This window comes from Cherax quadricarinatus, chromosome 46 (genome assembly GCF_038502225.1).
Source record: "Cherax quadricarinatus isolate ZL_2023a chromosome 46, ASM3850222v1, whole genome shotgun sequence".
In the NCBI taxonomy this organism is placed as follows: Eukaryota; Metazoa; Arthropoda; class Malacostraca; order Decapoda; family Parastacidae; genus Cherax; species Cherax quadricarinatus.
The window spans coordinates 25,620,944-25,646,918 of NC_091337.1; the positions used below are offsets into that span (position 1 = coordinate 25,620,944).

Sequence of the window (25,975 nt, forward strand, 5' to 3'; positions counted from 1 at the left end):
CTAAGGCTCACTGAAAGGCTCCTTATAATAGCCTTTATTTCACAAGTGCATGATACAACTTTTACAGACCATAGCTAACATCAGTGACATATTTGCCTGCATTTCAGGCAAATTAGGTTAATTTGTCCCCAGGATGCGACCCACACCAGTCGGCTAACACCCAGGTACTTATTGGCTGCCAGGTGAACATGGATAGCAGGTGCTTTGTGGAAACAAGCCTAAACGTTTCCACCGTACCGGGGATCGAACCACGGACATCAGTGAATGAGCTGAGTGCGCTACCATCCGAGCTACGGGACACACTAGCTTGGTGTGTACCGTGTCCCTGATGGATTCTAAAGTAAGAATATAGGAATTAATGTGATTTATATTTTTCTGTCCGATATGTGAACATAAGAGAAATCTTCACTGTGGCTGAAAAACAAGGAGATAATGTCAGGAGAGAGAGAAAGGGAGGGAGAGGAGGTAGGAAGGGATGAAAGGTTGGATATGGTGAAGAGGTTCTCGGTTGAGAAGGGAAAGATAATTGGGAGAGAGGGAGGAAGGTAGGGAGGGTAGGTTGAAGGGAGGAAGATCTGAAAGGAGAATTCTCCTCACCTAGGGTCAAATGGGGGGCAGTCTCCTCACCCAGGGTCAAGTGTTAGCAGTCCCCTCACCCAGCGTCAAGTGTTAGCACTCTCCTCATCCAGGGTCAAGTGTTAGCAGTCCCCTCACTCAGGGTCAAGTGTTAGCACTCTCCTCACCCAGGGTCAAGTGTTAGCAGTCCCCTCACCCAGGGTCAAGTGTTAGCACTCTCCTCACCCAGGGTCAAGTGTTAGCAGTCCCCTCACCCAGGGTCAAGTGTTAGCACTCTCCTCATCCAGGGTCAAGTGGAGCAATCTCCTCACTCAGTGTCAAGGGGACCACTCTCCTCACCCAGGGTTTAGTGGAACTCTCCTCACCCAGGGTTTAGTGGAACATTCTCCTCACCCAGGGTTTAGTGGAACACTCTCCTCACCCAGGGTTTAGTGGAACACTCTCCTCACCCAGGGTAAAGTGCTATCAAGGACTGTTGCATCTGCTTGAGACCTGCATAGCACCAATAATTATCACACATATCTCAATAACATCTTCCTAGATTTTCCACTTGTACGTAGATTTCAGAAGTTTTAACATTTGTTATTCTCGGTTAAGATGCGCTTGTTCAGGTTAACCTGCTTCTCCTGGGAAATGGTAGTTAATCAGTGCGATCCGGAAGATCCTGCAGTGATTAGTCCACAGCCATGGCCGGAACAAGGACACGGAGTCCTGTTAGTGGCCAGAACTTGAAGGGATCTCTGGAAATTAATGGATTTAGGCTGAAGCAAAGACTGCTATAAAGTGCTTGCTCTGAAACTGTCGGTTTAGAAAACTGAAAAGTTGAGGACTGACACACTTGTGCAGCTTTTGGGAATCTTTACTGAGGAAATGTTTCGCTAGCCAGTGGCTTCTTCAGTTCAGTACAGAGAAGAACAGTGGAAGATGGTCAGGAGTTTTGGGTAATCAGTTCCTCATTCCTCATATAACTATGAAGTGGGTCGTATAGATGAGCAGCAACATATGTACAAGATCTGACTTGTCTTGTGTTTTTACCCTTCACTTTCAACAATAATACTCACCAAGACAATTATCTGTAGACTGAGTATCGAGTACACATCTCACACATAATCAACTGCTTGAAGTTGCCTCTAACTGCTTGTGATTGCTTGTGGTTTTGATAATTGTTTGAGTATGTCTCGACCTTAATGAAAATTATGTAAACTTTAACGTACTCTGAAAGTATATATATTTTTTTTTTGTCGTGCGCTTATTGAGTTGAATGATTATTTTTTCATAAGAGTTTTGACATTCGACTGTTATGAATGATTGTATTACGATTTGTCGTAAACTAAATGGCGTTATAGATCACAGTACTGCGCTTTTTTTCTTCCTGTCAACTACTGAAAACATAATGGAATACCTTTATCTGTTTCTCTTAACCCGTCTTGACTTTTAATAGCTTGTCTATGCAATTTCTATGTGCAGGTTAAATATCTCTGCTGCATAATCAAATTTTGGTCTAAGAGGTGCTGTGAACAATATTTCAATTATTTCCTCATCCATATATCTAACGGATATTTCAAAATGATCAATGTCACATGGGAGTTTCTCAAGATCAGTGATAGTTTGGGAAAAGGATAGAGGGAAAAGGACTCACATCCATTACTTGTGCCCTTTTCCTTGAACGTTTCTCATCGATACTCTGAGTTTCCGACGATCATCTTTTGTTTCTGATTATTCCTAGTTCCACTCTCTGACTGAAGCCACCGTAGAGCCTATTTTCTACTATGTTCAGTTTCAAGTACATATTATCCATCGAGCTACATGTTTAATTTATCCCGGTTTTCCTGGACAGATTATTTATTTATTTATTTATTTCCTCTGATAAGTAGTATATTTAAATTAGAAACATGTGAGTAAACACCAGTCACTGAGGTGATAATATTAATGTCATATCATTACTCTCCTTTTCCTGTCCAATAGAAAATCTCATCAACTGTAACAGAATATGTTATTTACCCTCCCATTTTTTACCTATCTTTCACCTGGAGGGGGAGCGTATACCTGGAGTATACCTGGAGTATACCTGGAGTATACCTGGAGTATACCTGGAGTATACCTGGAGTATACCTGGAGTATACATGGAGTATACCTGGAGGGTGTTGCGGAGGATCAGTGCCCCCGAGGACTGGTCCATGATCAGGCCTCACCAGAGGAACTCTTTCAAGATCATTTTTAATTCTTGATGGTTACAATCTGCTTATTTTACTATAATAATAGTCATATTAGATAAATGGATTTGATATTCCTTAATTTGCAAATTGAAAAAAATTACTTTCCAGTTAGGAGCCTTTTTCTCTCATAGAGTTCTGTGTACTTTTGCTAATAGTATATTTTTTTTCATTATTTTTACTGACCATTTATTTGTCCTCTTTATTCAGAGTTAAGATCCCCTATTATAGTAAGAGTTGTTTCTCATGGTCGCTTTTTATTAATAGTTCCCTTTGTATATTATGATATCCTTTATTGGTTGAGTCATTGACCGAGCCGCGGGGGCGTTGACCCCCGGAACACCCTCCAGGAACACTCTCCAGGAACACCCTCCAGGAACACTCTCCAGGAACACTCTCCAGGAACACTCTCCAGGAACACCCTCCAGGAACACTCTCCAGGAACACCCTCCAGGAACACCCTCCAGGAACACTCTCCAGGAACACCCTCTAGGAACACCCTCCAGGAACACCCTCCAGGAACACTCTCCAGGAACACCCTCCAGGAACACTCTCCAGGAACACCCTCCAGGAACACTCTCCAGGAACACTCTCCAGGAACACCCTCTAGGAACACTCTCCTGGAACACTCTCCAGGAACACCCTCCAGGAACACTCTCCAGGAACACTCTCCAGGAACACCCTCCAGGAACACCCTCCAGGAACACTCTCCAGGAACAACCTCCAGGAACACTCTCCAGGAACACCCTCCAGGAACACTCTCCAGGAACACTCTCCAGGAACACCCTCCAGGAACACTCTCCTGGAACACTCTCCAGGAACACTCTCCAGGAACACTCTCTAGGAACACTCTCCTGGAACACTCTCCAGGAACACCCTCCAGGAACACTCTCCAGGAACACTCTCCAGGAACACCCTCCAGGAACACCCTCCAGGAACACCCTCCAGGAACACTCTCCAGGAACACTCTCTAGGAACACTCTCCTGGAACACTCTCCAGGAACACTCTCCAGGAACACCCTCCAGGAACACCCTCCAGGAACACTCTCCTGGAACACTCTCCAGGAACACTCTCCAGGAACACTCTCTAGGAACACTCTCCTGGAACACTCTCCAGGAACACCCTCCAGGAACACTCTCCAGGAACACTCTCCAGGAACACCCTCCAGGAACACCCTCCAGGAACACCCTCCAGGAACACTCTCCAGGAACACTCTCTAGGAACACTCTCCTGGAACACTCTCCAGGAACACTCTCCAGGAACACCCTCCAGGAACACCCTCCAGGAACACTCTCCAGGAACACTCTCCAGGAACACTCTCCAGGAACACTCTCCAGGAACACCCTCCAGGAACACTCTCCAGGAACACTCTCCAGGAACACCCTCCAGGAACACCCTCCAGGAACACTCTCCAGGAACACTCTCTAGGAACACTCTCCTGGAACACTCTCCAGGAACACTCTCCAGGAACACCCTCCAGGAACACCCTCCAGGAACACTCTCCAGGAACACTCTCCAGGAACACTCTCCAGGAACACTCTCCAGGAACACCCTCTAGGAACACTCTCCTGGAACACTCTCCAGGAACACTCTCCAGGAACACCCTCCAGGAACACTCTCCAGGAACACTCACCAGGAACACTCTCCAGGAACACTCTACAGGAACACTCTCCAGGAACACTCCCCAGGAGCACCATCCAGGAACACTATCCAGGAACACCCTCCAGGAACACCCTCCAGGAACACTCTCCAGGAACACGCTCCAGGAACACTCTCCAGGAACACTCTCCAGGAACTCTCTCCAGGAACACTCTCCAGGAACACCCTCCAGGAACACCCTCCAGGAACACTCTCCAGAAACACTCTCCAGGAACACTCCCCAGGAACACTCTCCAGGAACACTCTCCAGGAACACTCCCCAGGAGCACCCTCCAGGAACACTATCCAGGAACACCCTCCAGGAACACCCTCCGGGATCACTCTCCAGGAACACCCTCCAGGAACACCCTTCAGGAACACTCTCCAGGAACACCCTCCAGGAACACTCTCCAGCAACACCCTCCAGGAACACTCTCCAGGAACACCCTCCAGGAATACTCTCCAGGAACACCCTCCAGGAACACCCTCCAGGAACACCCTCAAGGAACGCCCTCCAAGAACACCCTCCAGGAACACCCTTCAGGAACACTCTCCAGGAACACCCTCCAGGAACACTCCACAGGAACACCCTCCAAGAACACCCTCCAGGAACACTCTCCAGGAACACCTTCCAGGAACACTCTCCAGGAACACCCTCCAGGAGCATTCTCCAGGAACACTCTCCAGGAACACCCTCCAGGAACACTCTCGAGGAACACCCTCCAGGAACACCCTCCAAGAACACCCTCCAGGAACACCCTCCAGGAACACTCTCCAGGAACACCCTCCAGGAACACCCTCCAGGAACACCCTCCAGGAACACCCTCCAGGAACATTCTCCAGGAACACTCTCCAGGAACACTCTCCAGGAACATTCTCCAAGAGCAACCTCCAGGAACACCCTCCAAGAACACCCTCCAGGAACATTCTCCAGGAATACTCTCCAGGAACACCCTCCAGAAACACCCTCCAGGAACACTTCAGGAACACCCTCCAAAACACTCTCCAGGAACACCCTCCAAAAACACCCTCCAGGAACACCCTCCAGGAACACCTTCCTGGAACACCCTCCAGGAACACCCTCCAGGAACACCCTCCAGAACACTCTCCAAGAACACCCTCCAGGAACACCCTCCAGGAACACCCTCCAGGAACACCCTCCAGGAACACCTTCAAGGAACACCCTCCAGGAACACCCTCCAGGAACACCCTCCAGGAACACCCTCCAGGAACACCCTCCAGGAACACTCTTCAGGAACACCCTCCAGAACACTCTCCAGGAACACCCTCCAAGAACACCCTCCAGGAACACCCTCCAGGAACACCTTCCAGGAAAACCCTCCAGGAACACCCTCCAGGAACACCCTCCAGAACACTCTCCAAGAACACCCTCCAGGAACACCCTCCAGGAACACCCTCCAGGAACACCCTCCAGAACACTCTCCAGGAACACCCTCCAGGAACACCCTCCAGGAACACCCTCCAGGAACACCCTCCAGGAACACTTTCAAGGAACACTCTCCAGGAACACCCTCCAGGAACACCCTCCAGGAACACCCTCCAGAACACTCTCCAGGACCACCTTCCAGGAACACCCTCCAGGAACACCCTCCAGGAACACGCTCCAGGAACACTCTCCAGGAACACCCTCCAGGAACACCCTCCAGGAACACTCTCCAGGAATACCCTCCAGGAACACCTTCCAGGAACACCCTCCTGGAACACCCTCCAGGAACACCCTCCAGGAACACCCTCCAGGAACACCCTCCAGGAACACCTTCCAGGAACACCCTCCAGGAACACCCTCCAGGAACACCCTCCAGGAATACCCTCCAGGAACACCCTCCAGGAACACCCTCCAGGAACACCCTCCAGGAACACCTTCCAGGAACACCCTCCAGGAACACCCTCCAGGAACACCCTCCATGAACACCCTCCAGGAACACTCTCCAGGAACACCTTCCAGGAACACCCTCCAGGTATAAGTAGCTAAACGATGAATTACAAGCATTTAAAAAAAATCTGGAGTTATATTACAAGAATTTCAACATTGTGCTTTAGATTTTAATTTCTCTAACAAAAACACTTTTTCTTATTAGAAATACTAAAACTCTTCATATCTTTCATATTCTCATTTTTCCCCCATATTGAACAGTTACCAACATTTGAAATGTTTTTCTATTTGGTTTCAGTTCGAGTCATTTTTTTCCGCAATGATGCCTCTTAATTAAATACTTTTCGATATTATTCCATTTATGGTTACACATAAAATTTTATCAAAGTTTTTCGTTCCCTCCTTTTTTTTTGGGCATTATTGGGGTCGACACTTGCCTTCTAGCCTCCTTTTGCAAGCAACCTACTTTATTGTGCTGGAAGAGAGCGTTGAGCGACCTTTTGGTCTCAACTCTCTGTAAATCCTACATCTAATCCGTTTCTTCAGTGGCGTGTTCCGTTCCATCCAGTTTTCTGCTCACTTTTGCTTCCTTCCGCCCATTCCGTGTTTGCTTTTATTAATGCTCAGTGGTGCCTCAGCTGAAACACCGACCACTGAAAAATTGTTTTGGGTAGGGAGGTGAGTTAAGAAGTACTGGGGCAGTGAGAGAGATGAAAGTTGGGAGGAAGGAGAAGGAAGGTTCAATGGTGGAGAAGAAAGAGAAGGGTTCAGTTTTGAAACAGATAGAAAAGGAGGATCCATCGTGGGACTATCCAGTGTGGGAGGGTCCAATGTGGGAGGGAGGAGTATAATAGCAGGACACTCGCCTCCACCACAGTGGATCCAGCGATCGCTCAACCTGCTGCTGCTGCCCAATTGCTAACTCGGAAGTAGACAATGTTTGTGTGGAATTTATTGACTATTCTCCTGCATGGGCGTGGCTATATTCTGGGTGTTATTGGTGGTGATGTTAGAGGTAGGCGGGGTATAGGCGAGGTATGGGGTGAGTACATGGACATTGGTGGGCAGGGCGTGGGTGAGTGTTGATATTAGTGGGTGGGGTGTGGGTTAATACTGGAGAGTAGCTTCTTGTAGCTGAAATATTAAAAATATGCTTAGATCGTCAATGTGTGTAAGATAATCCATAATTATTACGTATATGCAGTAACATGAGCAAGGGTAATATATATGTGGTATTCCATCTTCAATATCGTCAGTTGCAATATTGTCATGATGCAATCTAAAGCAGTCTACCATCATCCAGGTACCTACAATATTTACTATCAGGTGAACAGGGGCAACAGCTGTAAAAATGAAAAGCCGTCTTATATGTACCGTTTTCCCTATATGACAAATTCCAGATCTCTCGCTCAAGCACTCTTCTTGTTTTTTTTTTAACATGCATTCTCCACTTGCATGTCTAATTTATTTAAATCTACTTCCACTCTTTTCCAGTTATTTTTATTTTCTAATTTGCATAATATTCCAGTATCCTGGAAGAACATAAACATATAGACACTTGACTCCAGTGATATTCCAGTATCCTGGAAGAACATAAACATATAGACACTTGACTCCAGTGATATTCCAGTATCCTGGAAGAACATAAACATATAGACACTTGACTCCAGTGATATTCCAGTATCCTGGAAGAACATAAACATATAGACACTTGACTCCAGTGATATTCCAGTATCCTGGAAGAACATAAACATATAGACACTTGACTCCAGTGATATTCCAGTATCCTGGAAGAACATAAACATATAGACACTTGACTCCAGTGATATTCCAGTATCCTGGAAGAACATAAACATATAGACACTTGACTCCAGTGATATTCCAGTATCCTGGAAGAACATAAACATATAGACACTTGACTCCAGTGATATTCCAGTATCCTGGAAGAACATAAACATATAGACACTTGACTCCAGTGATATTCCAGTATCCTGGAAGAACATAAACATATAGACACTTGACTCCAGTGATATTCCAGTATCCTGGAAGAACATAAACATATAGACACTTGACTCCAGTGATATTCCAGTATCCTGGAAGAACATAAACATATAGACACTTGACTCCAGTGATATTCCAGTATCCTGGAAGAACATAAACATATAGACACTTGACTCCAGTGATATTCCAGTATCCTGGAAGAACATAAACATATAGACACTTGACTCCAGTGATGACATTTACCCAAGAGGAAATTTTTTTCATATTTACCCGTCACATTCTCTTTAAAACAAATTATTGCTCCAATATTAATAGTGTTCATTACACTATATTTAATTGTCTTTCAAAATTCTTTTTTACTTTTCTGATTATTCTTTCATTGGAAACAAAACGATTCCCCCCCCCCAAAAAAAATGCAAGCAACATGTTCTTATATAATTTCTGAAACTGTAAAATTAGCGGAATATTCATGAAACACTGGATTTTGCTGATGATAGGTGGTTTATACTCTCTTGGTATTTTATCGATAAATTTCTCTGACCCTTTTCCAGTACAATATTAGATGATCTTGTATAAAGAGTAGGGTTGCCTACCATCCTAGACGTCACCATTAGGAAAAACGAAAGTTTCTTTTTCAAAGTGTGCAGGAAACCTATCAATAAAGATACATATTATTATTCCCACCACAGCACTAGAATGAAGCGGAGTTTACAAAGGCTTTTATCATAGGACTCTTACAATATGCTGCGCTGAGTTCCTGAACGATTACCTCGCCTACGTTACTAACACATTCACGTCTCTAAATTTCTCTATTAACATGACGAACATTTGCCGGCGGAAGGCTACTAGCATCCACACAACACTGAAAGTTGAGAACCACTCCTTACGATTGATTCTACCCAAAGGTGACATAGCTATTAACCCAGCAGCCTCCATCTTGGCAAGGACAGTAATGGACTCTACAACCGTCACTATACAAAGAACTTACAGGGATTTCACATGACCTAAACATCAGAGATCAACGTTCCATGGGTGTATATACCATACCATGATGTAATAACAGCGACCAAGCGATACAAGATGCAAAACATCCGTAGAGAAAGTTGAGTGATAGCTCTAGGCCTTTCGTCTTGCAATCAACACATCTTCAGGGAGCGATTCTAGAATCGTCGAAGAGAACGATTCTAAAGTGGTTACCCTGAACAAATCTACCTGGACTTCCTACTCATTTCTGCAACATTGCAAGCTTCTGAAGCTCTGTTGATTACAATACGAAAGGCCTAGAGCTATCATTCAACTCCTCCCATGGTTCTTTTCTATACTATCCCATGTATAGAATGACAAAGTATACATAGGGAAAATATAGAGACACTTAAAGAGTAGTGTTAAGGAATAAAAGTAACGATGCCGCATCAACAAGGGCATAAGAACATGTTCTCGCTGAAATCAATAAAGTTGAGGAGAACCACACAAGCAGAAAGTTTTTAGTAGCTGTTCTTATTATGACTTCAGACACCAGTCTTCGGTGCAGAGGAACTTCCGAATTACCATTGTTCCTTAGCCACACAATACACAAGAATGGGAATAAACATCAGGCTAACACACACTTGTTCAACTCGGTTCTCGTATCAACACTCCAGAGTAGCGGAGCACTACGGTATTCCCACCGGATGTTGCAAGTTTGAAAGCACCCAACACTTCTTCGTCTTTACCTGACGCATTATTCTCCTCCCAGCTACTTACATACTGTGCATGAGCAAGTTAATGATTTCCTAGATTCACTTGGGAAAGTTCATTGAATGTAAACAAAAATTCATGTGCCTTTATAAATAAAGGTTCTGAGTTTTTGAGTCCCTGTTTCACTGATGATCAGTTCTTGTCATAGTTTCACATTGTAAATGAGTGCAATGCTAATTAGATAATGTGAGTTGCAGTTAAAATTTAAAACAAAAAGACAACAACTTTTATAAACAATCTTCTAACAGGCTTACAAGACCACAGAAGAATCTAGTTATTATAATGGAGACCAGCAAGAAAAGTGTTATAGCAGAGAACAAGTCAATGTGGGACTGAGAAACCTGCTGAATTATTTCATCATTCTTACAAACAGAAGACATGTTAGCTTGAACTATGAGCTCGAGTTTAAGACGGTCCCTGTCCCACCATCTCTTTTTAATGTGCATGATCTGGTGAGGAAAATGTCGAAGACTCAAATAAAATTGACTGTTGCTGTCGATTCTTCAGTGCTGGTCACGAGCAACTCTATAACGTCACCTGTAATGTGACTGGAATCTTGGAAAATTATTATATTCAAGTTAAATATATGATATGATTAAAAAGCGACCTACAAATACTCGGACAATTTTATTCGTAGAGAATAAACAAAAGAGACGTTTAAGGTTAAATGTAAATTTATGATGTTATATGTTTTGTGCTATTTTAATATTTTATATTAATATTAATATATAATATATTAATATTTTATATTTTAATATTTTTATATTAGGTTAATCTTGTGCACAAGATTAACCTAATATAAAATTTTTGCTCTTCTCATTCTATGCAGGAATTATAATAGTAATTTTTATAACATTAGTACAGCATTGCGCGTATTGGATTTACGCAGTCACGCAGTGACTTGTCCTTTGCTTTATTGAGAGAAGTGAGGACATAACTTGCAAGGTTCATGAGATGCAATCTGGGTTCTATACATTAAATGCTTCTCCCTATTAGCTGAGCCCAGTAGGGGGCGTGGCCTTTTTACTTCTGTCACGTCTGTGTGTAATTATTGATTGTTGCATGACACTGTTTAACTATAATATGCAAATGAATGATGTTTGTGATTATCGCTCACCAATAACAGCTTTACCGAAATTTTTGGAAATTGTCTTTAGTTCAGGGCTTCGTTCCTGTCATATCTCGTCACTGGTTCAGTGTGGCTGTGTTTCCGGCTGGCTGATTTTCACCTCTTCACTTCTAAGAGTTTATATAATTTTGTATATTTTTTACACATCTCTGGTGGTGAGTATGTTGGTGTTCTTGAGGGTTTTATCTCACAAAGATCTTTGTAGCATCCAAATGTATGTTTGTGGATGGCTGCAGGTTACTCCTGTCATGATACCCTTTCTGTCCAGAGCTTGGCTGTAGATATTTCTACATTTCTGGCTATCTGTCGAGACACAAGAATTGCACTACCTAGCATTGTAACTGGAATTTTGTTTAGTTATAGGGCCTCTGTGTGTCTACATTATGGTGTTTCACTGTCATTATTCCAATTTTATGTTTACTCTTGTTAGTTAAGTTGTTGACTACTGTTTCACAACTTTGTATCTACTTTGTACAAAAAATTTAAGTGTTGTGGTTATTTGGGTCGTGTGAAGTGTTCCCACCAGAGTATATTGTGTATAACGTATTCACACAATCATTGTAACTTATAAATAAACAATACCTGTTAATATCTGAGACATGATAGAAAACACTGGGTTTTGTTCTTTAATAAGCACTACATTATTTTTAATATATATATATATATATATATATATATATATATATATATATATATATATATATATATATATATATATATATATATATATATATATATATATATAGTATATATATGCAAAAAAAACACTCTGAAAGAATAGAGAAATTCCAAGCGCGTTCGTGGCTACTCACATTATCAAGTTCCTTGATAATGTGAGTAGTCACGAAAGCGCTTGGAATTTCTCTGTTCTTTCAGAGTGGTTGTTTTGCATATTCTGAAATCACCTGTTAACTGTGATCTTATTGCATATATATATATATATATATATATATATATATATATATATATATATATATATATATATATATATATATATATATATATACATATATATATATATATATATATATATATATATATATATATATATATATATATATATATATATATATATATATATATATATATATATATATATATATATATATATATATTCCCCTACTATAATAAACAGTTTTTTAAGTATAGTTTTACTATATTGTATATTGTATATTGTTTTACCTTCCTAGATATATTTTGAGTGTTTATTAAGTGCCCGGGTTCACTCTCGGTGGTAAAACAGTATTGGGGAACACATTCTTATCACAGCCTGTGTACAGGTGACTCGAATTGTGGGAACCCATGGCAGTGTCTCATGCATATATATGCAGTTGGAAAGTTAAACCCGTAAGGGCTATACAGTGCCTATGACATGGGTGGAAATTAGTTTGGATCCGAGGAAGGGAAAAGTAGGTCAATTTTTTTTTAAAGACTCCCCTTCATTAAAACTAAACATCTCCCTTGAAGGCTGGGAGTGTCTCAGGAAATAAGATATCGATGGGTATCAGAGTCCCAGGGAATGAAGGTCCCAGGGAATGGGTGGGTTTCAGGGACTAACGGGTCCCAAGGAATGAATTGTGGCAAATTCCGATACTAGAATATTTGAAACGGGTAACCTGTGTGACAGTCAACTTCCTGTGAGAACAATCATGAAAAGAAGCCAGCTTCATGTGTCATTCTAACACTCAACATAGCAGGGTTTTACCAACTATTAAATCCCAGTCTTTGGTGAAAAGCCCTAATCAAGGGTTTCCATCCTACCAATTTCTTTATTTTAAATTGTACAATGTTAGTTAAGATGAGGTGTTGTGGCTTTCCTCCGCAGGGGAACTGTAGCTTCAAGATACATCGTGGCTGACTGAAGCTCGGCAGCCCCCGCCTCGCCCTTGGCCACTTGATTGCAAAGGATTCTGCATTCTTGTACACATTGTAGCATGTATATATGTTGGTAGAATTACCGACAATATGTAAAGTAAAAGGACACAAGTGCAACTAATGTGACATTTTATTGCGGCAACGTTTCGCTCTCCAGGAACTTTGTCAAGACGTTACGGCTTGATAAAGCTCCTGGAGAGCGAAACGTTGCCACAATAAAATGTCACATTAGTTGCACTTGTGTCCTTTTATTTTACACCTTGTAGCATGACACTAGCAGTGAACAACATCTTAGCTCTTCTTTGAAGACAAGATACATGTAAAATGTTTTTACAGGTCTAACAGAGCAAAACATTGTCAACAGAAGTTCGTTTTGCATATTTTTTTCAATATTTTTTCTTCAGTGCGTATTCGGATGTTAATGTATTACCGAATTTAGATTTTGACATATTTTTGTTTATCACTGGATAAATTCTGGGAACTTGTGAACTTTTTTCACAATTTTGCTACGTGTTCCTTTATATAGTTTAATAGACGACCATCTGTGTAATCCGGTGTAAGTTTTACGTATACATTGTATATATTTATCGTGCAGCTCTATTTTAGTATTTGTATTATGAGCCTTTATCTAAACATTGTTTTATTATGGTGATATAGAGTAATTTATTTTAAAATATAGCGTATAAAAACGTGGGTTTCCATGGTTTGTGTAGTAGCGACACTGTCATGGCTGAAGTATGATGTAGCCGACAAGACGTAACAACAATATTCAGCAAAAGAAGACCTTTATTAGTACGACGTTACACCTGCATGGAGCTTTATCAATTGCTTAATAAAGCCTAAAGTAGGTGAAACGTCGTTCAAATTAAGGGCTTTTGCTGCATTTTTTTTTTTTTGCCATAATGTCCCTTGTTAGTTCAGAGAACTGAATTAACTGCATCATCAACACCATCACTTCCTCACCCTCTGTGGATATCCTTGGGAAATCCTACATGTCCATTACTTCATTGTTTCATTTTCTCTTCCTGCAGAAAGGTACCAAGAACTCGCTGGAGACGGGCCGCACCTTCGCTACCATCTTCGCCGACATGGACTTCCGGCAGCGGCTTCTGGAGGCCTCCAACGAAGAAGAGTTCAAACGTCTCATCATTAAGCACTCACAGGAACTAGCTGAGGAACAACAGATGAGCAATGACAAGCGTATGGAGATGAACCATGAAAGAGCCGACGAATTTGAATATGTAAGTTGCTTATAATGTTTTGTTGTGGTGGGTTGCAGTGTGACTCGACTTTACCCTATGGGGAGGGCTTGAACTAGAAATTTAATTAATAATTTGTTTAGAGGGAAGTACCAAGCCCGTAGGGGTGTTGAAGCTCCTGGGAAATGGGAGTCAGTTAGGTCTGATCCAAGAAAGTGGAAAGTGACTCCATTTCATTGACTCCTGAGACCTTCACCAGCATCAGTGTCCCTCCTTTGAAATGATTTGGATTTCAAGTGAAGGAATGTAAAGAATTCTGACATATCAAATCTTTTCTTAATAGGTATTTTTCAAGCTAAGAGCTGCTGTCTTCAGATCATATGAAAGTCTTAGGCTAGCAATAATTTTATTATAATTTTTTTTTTATTTAGTTTACACTGTGAAGGAAGTGGCAAGACTTGCTAGCACTCTGACGTATGAGATCACTCCGCGCTAAAGGGAATAAGAATTCAGTACCACTCTACATAAAAATCACTCGAGGTCAAACAACCAAACCAAACTAAAAGTTCATGAACTAACGCAGTGAGAAGATGATTGTCTTAGTCCATATTAACCCAACAATTACAAACCACTAAATTATTTAGTGCTAAAGACTTTCCTAAGCATTTTTTGTGGTCTATACAGATACCCCAGGCATCCGGAAGTGAATATTTAAGAATAAAACATTCTTGAGGCCTCCAAAGACATCTGATGAGACAATTTTAATGCTACACAACTTCCATAATAAGTAATGAAAGAGGTTAGATAGCATGGTTCTTTGTATTTATTTATTGTGAGAACATACTCCAAATGCAAGCGAGGCGAGGAATAAAGGGTCATGATTAACAAAAAAAGGCACAATACCGTGACTGGAACGTTACACAAATAACCCGCACATAGAAGAGAGAAGCTTACGACGACGTGTAAATGGTCCAAGTCGGACCGAAACGTCGTCATAAGCTCCTCTATTCTATGTGCGGGTTATTTGTGTAAGGGTCATGATGGCCGCGCATCATGTGATTTGTGATAGCTCCGAGGGTATATGATCTGTCTACCATGTTGGGCTCGCTAGAGAATCGTGCGAACATTAGCATTAATCACAAGAGTAAGACCAGTAATACTTACCACCCCTGACAGTGTGGTAGCAAGTAATGGTCCAATTTCCTCTTGAAAACTTTTAAAACTGTTACAGAAATATTTTTTATTTGATGGTAGCAGCCTGAATAATCGTGGAAGCTGGAGACGAGTCAAGACTCCAGATGACTCGCCTTGCACAATCTTCTATCTGATCCCAAAAAAATCGGAGAATACAATAATTCAACATGAATATCATAATATCCATGTTATCATAGTTTTCATGGGAGAGAGTGCAGATGGGGCGCTAAACACCTACGGGTCATACAGCGCCAGGGAAATGGGAGGCAATCAGATTCGATTCAATGAAAGGGAGGGTAGCTCAGATACATCAAATAAATGGCCCGTTATCATCATCAAGACAACTTCGTTGAAGGTGATTGTCGAGGAGCGGAACACATACTCAAGGTCTTCACTCGTACTTCAGGCAGTTATGTAACCAGTGCTATTATGTACAAAATGTATGTTAATGTTGTAAGTTTCTTGAATGTTTTGCTTGCAGAGATTACCACATAGGTTGTTGTTGCAGAGATTACCACATAGGTTGTTGTTGCAGAGATTACCACATAGGTTGTTGTTGCAGAGATTACCACATAGGTTGTTGTTGCAGAGATTACCACATAGGTTGTTGTTGCAGAGATTACCACATAGGTTGCTGTTGCAGAGATTACCACATAGGTTGTTGTTGCAGAGATTACCACATAGGTTGCTGTTGCAGAGATTACCACATAGGTTGTTGTTGCAGAGATTACCACATAGGTTGCTGTTGCAGAGATTACCACATAGGTTGCTGTTGCAGAGATTACCACATAGGTTGCTGTTGCAGGAATTATCACATAAGTTGCTGTTGCAGGAATTACCACATAGGTTGCTGTTGCAGGGATTACCACATAGGTTGTTGTTGCAGAGATTACCACATAGGTTGCTGTTGCAGGAATTACCACATAGGTTGCTGTTGCAGGGATTACCACATAGGTTGCTGTTGCAGAGATTACCACATAGGTTGCTGTTGCAGGAATTACCACATAGGCTGCTGTTGCAGGGATTACCACATAGGTTGCTGTTGCAGAGATTACCACATAGGTTGTTGTTGCAGAGATTACCACATAGGATGCTGTTGCAGGAATTACCACATAGGTTGCTGTTGCAGAAATTACCACATAGGTTTCTGTTGCAGGAATTACCACATAGGTTGCTGTTGCAGGGATTACCACATAGGCTGCTGTTGCAGGGATTACCACATAGGTTGCTGTTGCAGGGATTACCACATAGGCTGCTGTTGCAGAGATTACCACATAGGCTGCTGTTGCAGGGATTACCACATAGGTTGCTGTTGCAGGAATTACCACATAGGTTGCTGTTGCAGGAATTACCACATAGGCTGCTGTTGCAGGGATTACCACATAGGCTGCTGTTGCAGGGATTACCACATAGGGTGCTGTTACAGGGATTACCACATAGGGTGCTGTTGCAGGGATTACCACATAGGCTGCTGTTGCAGGGATTACCACATAGGCTGCTGTTGCAGGGATTACCACATAGGGTGTTGTTGCAGGGATTACCACATAGGCTGCTGTTGCAGAGATTACCACATAGGTTGCTGTTGCAGAGATTACCACATAGGATGCTGTTGCAGAGATTACCACATAGGCTGCTCTTGCAGAGATTACCACATAGGCTGCTGTTGCAGAGATTACCACATAGGCTGCTGTTGCAGAGATTACCACATAGGCTGCTGTTGCAGAGATTACCACATAGGCTGCTGTTGCAGAGATTACCACATAGGTTGCTGTTGCAGAGATTACCACATAGGTTGCTGTTGCAGAGATTACCACATAGGTTGCTGTTGCAGAGATTACCACATAGGTTGCTGTTGCAGAGATTACCGCATAGGTTGTTGTTGCAGAGATTTCCACATAGGTTGCTGTTGCAGAGATTTCCACATAGGGTTCTGTTGCAGAGATCACCACATGGATTATCATTGCAGAGGCAGTAAATTCCTAGACCAGTATCACCTATTCCTATTTCTTCCCTCCCGTCTTTCTTACCCACCATTCTTTCTCTGTCTCCAACTTTCCTCACACTTCTCTGGCCTAACCTCTCCCTCCCTCCCTCTTTCTCTTCCCATCCGGCCTTACCTTTGCATCCCTCTCTTACCTCCCACCTCACCCTTCCCTCCCGCCCCGGAAGCAGATAACGTTGCGAGGAATGTCAGAGGTCACGGCTGCAGGCTACGACGCGTCACCTGGAGCAGCGCACCAACACCTCCCCCACACACCTACATGCACTATCTAATTAATCAGTATTGAATATTTTTAATAAAAGTATTACCTTCTCGCTATCTGCAGCGGTGCACTGAAGCAGACCCTCGACGACCTGTCTTCTCCACCTTGCCTGTACCCTCCCTCCCATGTGCCTCCCTATCTACAACCTAGTTTTTCCTCCTACCTAAGGTTGGGTCACCAAAACTTAGTAATGAGGCTTGGCTTAGTCTTCCATGTCACCTTCTCCCTTCGTTTTTCGGTCTAAATAATAAGGATAATTCTCTAAGAAAATTTGCATCTGGGAGAATCAGAACGGGTTCATTGTGTAGGTAGGTTCTTGCATTCCCACCTGTTACACTCCTGGGATGTAAATATGAATCTCGCTCCACCCAAAAGAGGCAGCGTTATTGCTCTGCTGGAGACACTGCTGGAGGATGCCGGGAGAGGAAGAAAAGAATGGCGGGTGAAAGCGTATGATTCGGTTATTCTTTCTGCGTTACCCTCGCCCATTTAAGGCGAATGCTTGCTTTGTTGTGAACCCTCATATTTAATGGAGTGTCAAATGGCAATGGCTGAGTTCAAAATGTCATTGTTAGTGGCCATGAGGAAAAGTTCTGTTCCTGGTTGGAGTGGGAGAACCAACATATTCTTGGTTAAATATGTTGGTTCTCCATTACCATGAAAATCTTGATATACATTTTCTACTTAAAAATTTTAAAATCAAAGTTGGATTTAAAAAGCTTGATCCAATAAACAATATTTTATTAAGAATTCTCCCAAAAATGCTGATGGTTGTTTCTATAAGATTCCTTGTAAAAATGCAATAAATTTTATTACGGTTAAACAGGAAAAAGTCTTGAACTAAGACCGCAACAACATAAATATAGCATTAGAAATGGACAAGAGTCTAATGCTCTCTTTATTCATGTCAGAGATTTTAACCATCTTTCTGATTTTCAAAATGCCGAGAAAGTTGTATCAAGAAGCTTGACATCTCCTTAAACACCAGTGTTCATTGCCTGACGTACGAGAAAATAATTGGAGGATGGAATACTTTATAAGAATGGGGATAGGGCATATTATGTTACTCAGTAAAGTTTATTGCATGTCATTGACTGTTGTATACCTTTTAATAACATGCTTTTGGCTGGATAAAGTGTAGTCTTTATAATTGCTGCGATGTGATATTTTAAATAAAGCGCTGTATGGTTGACTTTGCTGGATTTTAACAGAAATGGACTTAAAATTGTAATGATTTTCTGAATGTATTATTTTAAGGATTCGTAGTGTGTTTTTACTTACAGTTTATATAGTTTGTCATAGGTGATGAGCGAATTAAAGCTCTGAACAACCTATTGGTTCAAGCACTGTAAATTCCACAGTCCTCTATCCTACCAGGACTAACATGTTTATTTAGCCCTTTTTGCTCCTACTGAGGGTCTAAGATGCGGTGACAATGGATGATCTGACAGACCAGCTCTTATACAATGATGGCGCCCAAGCAGCTTCTCTGTGCCCACTCACAGCAGCTACTGTTAACTTTCCAGCAGGAAAAGCGGTGTTCGTTTGCGCGAGGTCTGCGAGAAGACCTGGAGCGACGCATCCCCCACTACCTCTCCGACTACAAGGACGGCGTCATAGGTCACAAGACGCTGCAGAAAGTCATCTCCACAACCTTCTTCCTGTACTTCGCCTGCATCCTGCCCGCCATCGCCTTCGGGGTTCTCAACGACCACAACACACATGGAAAAATAGGTATGATAAAGATCTGTTAAACTATGGCACTCCCACAGTCACATACCGTAACAGCACAACAGTTAACCAAACCGTTGTATCACATCGTCTCTGGGATGTGACTCACAACAGTTTAGTTAAGACCCAGATGTTTAATGGCTGCTAAATTAACAGGGTCAGCAGATGTAGTGAGACCTTACAAAATCCTCTAAATAGATCGACGCATTGTCCCAATATAAACTTGAACTGCAGCCTACGTTTATTGTGACAACTTTGGCTCAGTTGGTAGTATACATTGCCTCTGTAACAGCGACCATTAAATTAAAATCATACTTATGAGGAGGTATGTTACTTGTATCTTTTTTTATTTTTTATTTTTTTTTGACGTATCATGTCTATGTTGTTCAAAATCCTGCTTATATATATGTTACAGGCTGAGTAAAACCATTACTGACGAAAGATCATAACGAAATTCTGTAGCAAAAATTCCTACACAACAGTAGCTAATTTTAAAATTGCCTTTAAAGATATGGATGTAGAAACCCTAAAAAAAAATTGCAACTTATATAAGACAAAAAATGGAAAATGCGTTATATTGTCCAGGTGAGCAAGTAGGAGTACCAGCAGTCAGAGTAGCTCGTTAATACAAATTTGAGTTTTGTTAGTTTTTACCGTTATTTATATCAGTCACACCTGAATTAACTACACTAATAACAACCACACCTTGAAAACAATAATATTTTTGTCATTAACCTGTCTTGCTTAGAGTTAAGTATTTCTGCATTATTTTCACTGTAATTGAAAATAGTCTTAACCGAACTTACCCGAGTGTCATTTTTCAGACGTCAAGAAGGTGATAATTGGGCAGGTGATAGGTGGAGTCTTCTGGGGCTTGTTCTCTGGCCAGCCCCTTCTCATCCAGCTCACCACTGCACCTCTTGCTATATACATTAAGAGTAAGTCTGCCTGTGTCTTCAGGAGGACTGGAATATAAGTCTGTAGATAATATCAACTAATGTTATTAGCATGAACAGCTTAATCTCATTTTGTTGCTCTGTTTTAGTCTGTTTTTCACTGAAAAGTCGCTGCATCAAATGGAATCATCCCACGTGTATGTTTTCTCATTATCATACGCACCTACATAAAAAAAAAAAAAATTGAATTCAACATATTTTTGGTACTCAGATCGTTTTATGATATATCAGTGGAAACAGTATACTCATGTTCTCATAGTTTCCAGCACATAGTTTCACTACCAGCATCTCCCATGGTACTGCACCTCTTGCAACATCTCCCAAATTATCTCTTTCTTCCGGCCATTCATCAACCACACCTGTCCATCTCTTCAAAGGTTACCATCTGCAACATTCTCGTGTTTTCTGGTCCTTCCCGGTAGTCACCCGATCACCAAGGATCCTGTTCTCTGTGTGGATCTTGCTGTGTGTCCCCCTGACTATAAGTCTCGTTTCTGAAATTATATAGAAATAAGTATTGCTAAAAAAATTGCAAATGAAATTCCAACTGTCATATACAGGAAAGCATTACAAGTATTAATACAAAAAAATTAAATATTTAGTAGTCACTTAAGTACAAAACCGTCCAAGAAATCTTCAAAGACGTAAGAGTAAGGAAGGTCAAATCAAATCAACCTTTCAATACTCTCAAATGTTTAAAAAAATGCAGCACTTAAATATACTCATATATGAGTAAACACAATATACTGAAGCCAAACCAATATAAATTACATTCCCACAACAACACTGTTCCCCTGATGACCAAGCCTGGAAGGGGACAGTAAGGAGGCCTTGTCAGTGACCAAGCCAGGAGGGGGATAGTGAGGCCTGGTCCTTGACCAAGCTAGGAGAGGAACAATGGGAAGGCCTGGTCCGTGACCGTGTCGGTGGTAGGGAAGTCAATGATCTCCGGAACCCATAGACTAATAAATCATTTGGTATTTTGTTTCCAGTGCTACTGGGTATTAGAATAGATTTCTCTAAACTATGCATAGCAGAGACAACGACTAAATTTCTGTAAAAAAAAAGCGAGGCTGGTAATCCTTTTTTTCTTTATGAACTTACTACTAAAAAAATAAAAAAAAACAGAAAAAGTAATTGAAACTGCTGTTTGACTGTTTCTTTATTATTTGTTCATGTCCTTTTGAGCTGTTTGTTTGCAGTGATAATTTTCTTTAAGTTATCAAAATCAATTTATATAAAATATCTAACATTGAAATCATCACACACATTATTCATCATCCCAATCTACACATCATAATTATATTGGGCAGTAACTCCTTATGAAAGAAACCAATTCATAATAAGAAACTACGTATGTTAGAATGGAAATATCTGTTAAAAAGTTACCGCTTGCTGGGTAGCGCTTCCTCCGTACAGTAAATGTACTAATGTTACTAAATGTTACTAATTTAGTTTCACTAATTCATCAATTTCACATTTATTGCATAAAGAATAATCGAAATACTCTCTGTGCACTTCTTCACAGTAATATAGTATTGTTTTTATATCTGTCTGGTTCTGCCTTAAAAATTGCTTTATTGACTCTTGCTCCCGATCCACTTCCCGGCTCAGGATTTACAAACTGAGTCTGGGTAACGTCGTCTGTAGCTTAAATGGGTTTTCATTGGACTACCAGTGTCAGGCATGTACAGGAAGATACGCAAACCTTTGCTCCTGTGGCGCTCCCTTGCCCATTAGTCGCTACTATATTTTGCTCCACTACCCATGACGCCATTAGTGTGTTTAGTGATATTTCTCGTTGGACTTTATGGTGGGTAGGGAAATGGAGAGGTAACGCTGTTATATTTTTGTTAACGATATCATGTACTTACCGTGAGAGGCTCCAAAAGGGCGACCAGGCCTGAGTCTGCTCATTATGAAACATCCTCATTAACTGTCGCCTATCATCTTGCTATCCATCAAGAATCTACCGCCTCTGGCCAGTTCAATCTACCACCTCACCCTTCTCTCACAGGTGATGAAGGTAAAACAAATTCTGCATTCTAGCTAAGTACCGTCATTACATTTTTCAGTGACAGCAATAATAGCCTTGTTTTTACACTCCTTACATCAGTAGGCTGTGGAATCAATTTTACATATTACCTGACCAAATTCACATAGTGTACATGCAGTATGTTTCACGAGCTGATGTGTTGTACAGTAGATGGTACATCAACTATATTTACACTGTGGGACAGTTGTCCTTCCTCTAACTGCTTCCATCACCCAGAACTTTAAGGAGCACAGAGGAGACATCAACAGTTAAGAGTTTTATATCTTTTCATAATTATTGATTAACTAACGAATTAAAAATCGGAAAGCAGCATTTTAATTAGGCTCTATTTAAGTAAATTCGAGTGACTACTATTTTGTATTTTCTCATTTTGAAGGCTGGTATTTGCAATATAATAATGATTAATATACTAATGGCTTTTCAATTTACTGATTAAAAATTAAAAACCTATTTCTCTTTGCTCCTCAGTCATATATTACATCTGTGATGACTTCAAGCTTAACTTCCACGCGATGTACTGTGCGGTGGGGCTGTGGAACAGCTTCTTTTTGGTGATGTATTCATTATTTGATGTGTCTCGCCTCATGCGGTGGTCCACACGCTCCACAGAAGAGATTTTTGCTCTCTTCATCTCCATTGCCTTCTGTAATGACGCCTTCACTGCCGTCGGAAAAAGTAAGTATTTCTAGCTTTGTGGATTTCTTATAGCAACTTCCATCACAGCATGTGAGAAGCTTAAATGTTTTAATAATTGAGCAAATTTATTACTGCTCTGTCAGAACAAGTCAGTGTTGCTGTGAGAATTAAAGATTTAATTTATCACTTTAATAAGTGTTCCATATCACCTGCAACTGCTATTTATCTGAGGTATAAAAAAATCAGTGAACACAAACTAGGCTGTCTACAAAATTCTTTAGTGTAACATTTTATTGAGGGACTATATTGGACCAGTTAAAAGTAAAAAGCACACACAAGCATTGCTAAGTACACACACACACTTTATTAAATGAACATACAGTCAAACTATAAATTTCCAGAAGATAGGCCAAAATGTCCCAGTTATATTAGACTCTGCAAGCACCACTTCTGTGTAATCACAAGAAAAATAAGTGTCAGAACCGAATTTAATTTGGGATTCAGAGACCGTAATCTCTTTCTAAATTATGCTTTAACTTCATTGATACTGACAATCGGAAAAATATTGATCAAGACATGAAATATGAGAATGGAAAGTCCAGTGAGCTAATCTGGAATGAAATCCCATAGTTGGCTTTCAATTTAGGTGTCATACACAAAGCTTATACAAAATGGGCACCGTTATAAAACTGAATAATAGTAGCATTAAAAATGGTGGATAATTGAAGCACATGAGGTTGGAAGGCTGGGCATCAAGGGTTACACTGTTCAATACAATACTGTATTACAAAATTATAGTTCATATTCATACTGTTGTTAATCATGAAACTCTTGGTAATTCACATATCCCTAGTAACTTAATTCTGTACAATTTTCATTTGATTTTATATCTTGGCACTTTAAATGTGTAGGTGGGAGCTGTGACTGCCCCCGCATGGGCTACTATGTCTCTCTTTGCATTCTCTTCTTTTTCATGCTGAATATAATTACGGAACAAATATAAAAAAAATCAACCCATCAACTTTCATTGAAGTAATGACCATACGATTCTGACAAGTAATGTTACACGTTGACACAGTATCATAGTGTCAAAAATGTATACAGTACACTGTTTCAATATATAAAGAATATTCTTAATTTTTACAGTATTTAAGTACGTTACTCTGTTTAATATAATTCTACATGATTCTCTGTGTGGTAGTAGGTGGAAGAGGAAGGTGACGTGACGCTCGCTGGTAGTGATCCTCACAACAAAAGCCCAACATGATTCGTATACAGTTTCAGATAATTGCATTGTTTCATTTTCTATCTTCATAAAAGCTACGGGAGAATTCGACTTTCGAATATCCACAGGGGATAAAAGACATCTCGATGGGCAAAATGCGCCTCGATGTATAAAATGGACCTAGGAAAAGTAACACGCACTTCGGTAGGGCCAATCATGTGAAAAGTCTGGCCAATTATAGGCACTATTTTGTGAGCCCAAGATCATGCTCAGATGAATTACGTTGTGTTATGCTGGATTTCGTTAGGGTTAGTTAACAAAACTTTTTTCATATTAGATACCGGACCCAGAAATAAATATTTACCGAATCGAGAATGGGTTGAACTTATCAGAGAGGATCATAATCATGGTTCCTGTTACGATGTTTAAATACAATATTAATGTACACACTTTGTCAGGTTTAATTATAGACAAAAATTTTCCCTCACCGAAATGCCCTAAAACAAAGATTAGCAAATCTCCAAATATCACAGTAGGGTGCACTATATAAGATGGAAATATAGGTCAAGTTCAGAATATTACATGTAATATCACTTAATGGACGGTGTATCATGAAAAAGGAATAATGACCAAGTCTAGCAGAAATTAAGGCATATTTTGTGTGTTAGATATCAGCATGACGCCGACTACAAACCGTAAACCAGACCTTGCAGAGCTCTAGTGAGTACCAAATCACACATGTACAAGTTCGGTGAATTGAAACTGGAAAATCAACTATATAAAATGGCGATCAGTGAGAAGGTTTCGAGAGATTCATGAGTGTCATGAAGTTTCCTAAAATTGGTGACTGAATCTCACGCATGTAAAATATTATTGTGTTGGTTCCTGGTATGTTGAAATCTGTTAAAGGCTGGTATCACCTTACAGTGCTAGTAGAGTGTCAGACCGAAAGATATGCACTAAAATCGACAGTTTTGCCAGATTTTTCACCCGGTTACTAGTGTTCGACTGGTCCTCGCGGGCAGGTGCTACCTCGGATTTCATGAGTAAATATTACTTATGCATGATTTTGTATTTCGGTTGTATACAGCTTACTTAACTAATATATAATGAACTTTGTTACCTATTTTACAGTGAACTATTTTGTATGATGATAGATACTGTGTTAATACTAAACACACACACACACACACACACACACACACGTTTCAAAATGTAATCAAGAAAGTCTATGTGAATAAGCTTGCCTTGTTCGGCCCATGGCAGCGCCGCCATCTTGTCTGTGTGATGCAGTTGCTGCTCAAAATTCTACAAGGCTGTTTTGTTGTTAAGCAAAAATATTTATACCAAATTTGTTGCTAATTTAGGTATTTAATGATGCTATTTATACATGAAATTGCCTAATGAATTAATTATATAATTAAAAGGTATTTATGAGATGGAGGCTGCATTGAAAATGTAAATTTCCCCTCTGTTGCTATCATTAAGAAATTTTTCAGTAGCGGTCACCGAAGACAATAATTTTAACCTAGAACGGTCGACTTTCCATAAATTATACGACACTGACATACATACCATAAATTATACGACACTGACATACATACCATAAATTATACGACACTGACATACATACCATAAATTATACGACAC

General features: G+C 40.7%; 1 protein-coding gene across 1 annotated transcript in view; it reads left to right on the forward strand.

The window, feature by feature from the left end:
* The window catches only part of LOC128696620 (solute carrier family 4 member 11), a 200,278-nt gene that overhangs the window by 133,923 nt on the left and 40,380 nt on the right, over window positions 1-25,975 (forward strand). Inside the window, exons 2-5 of the mRNA XM_053787933.2 lie at window positions 14,096-14,305; window positions 19,248-19,455; window positions 20,277-20,390; window positions 22,933-23,139. Of these exons, the coding sequence (XP_053643908.2) occupies window positions 14,096-14,305; window positions 19,248-19,455; window positions 20,277-20,390; window positions 22,933-23,139 (739 nt within the window). The remainder of the gene's footprint in view (window positions 1-14,095; window positions 14,306-19,247; window positions 19,456-20,276; window positions 20,391-22,932; window positions 23,140-25,975) is intronic.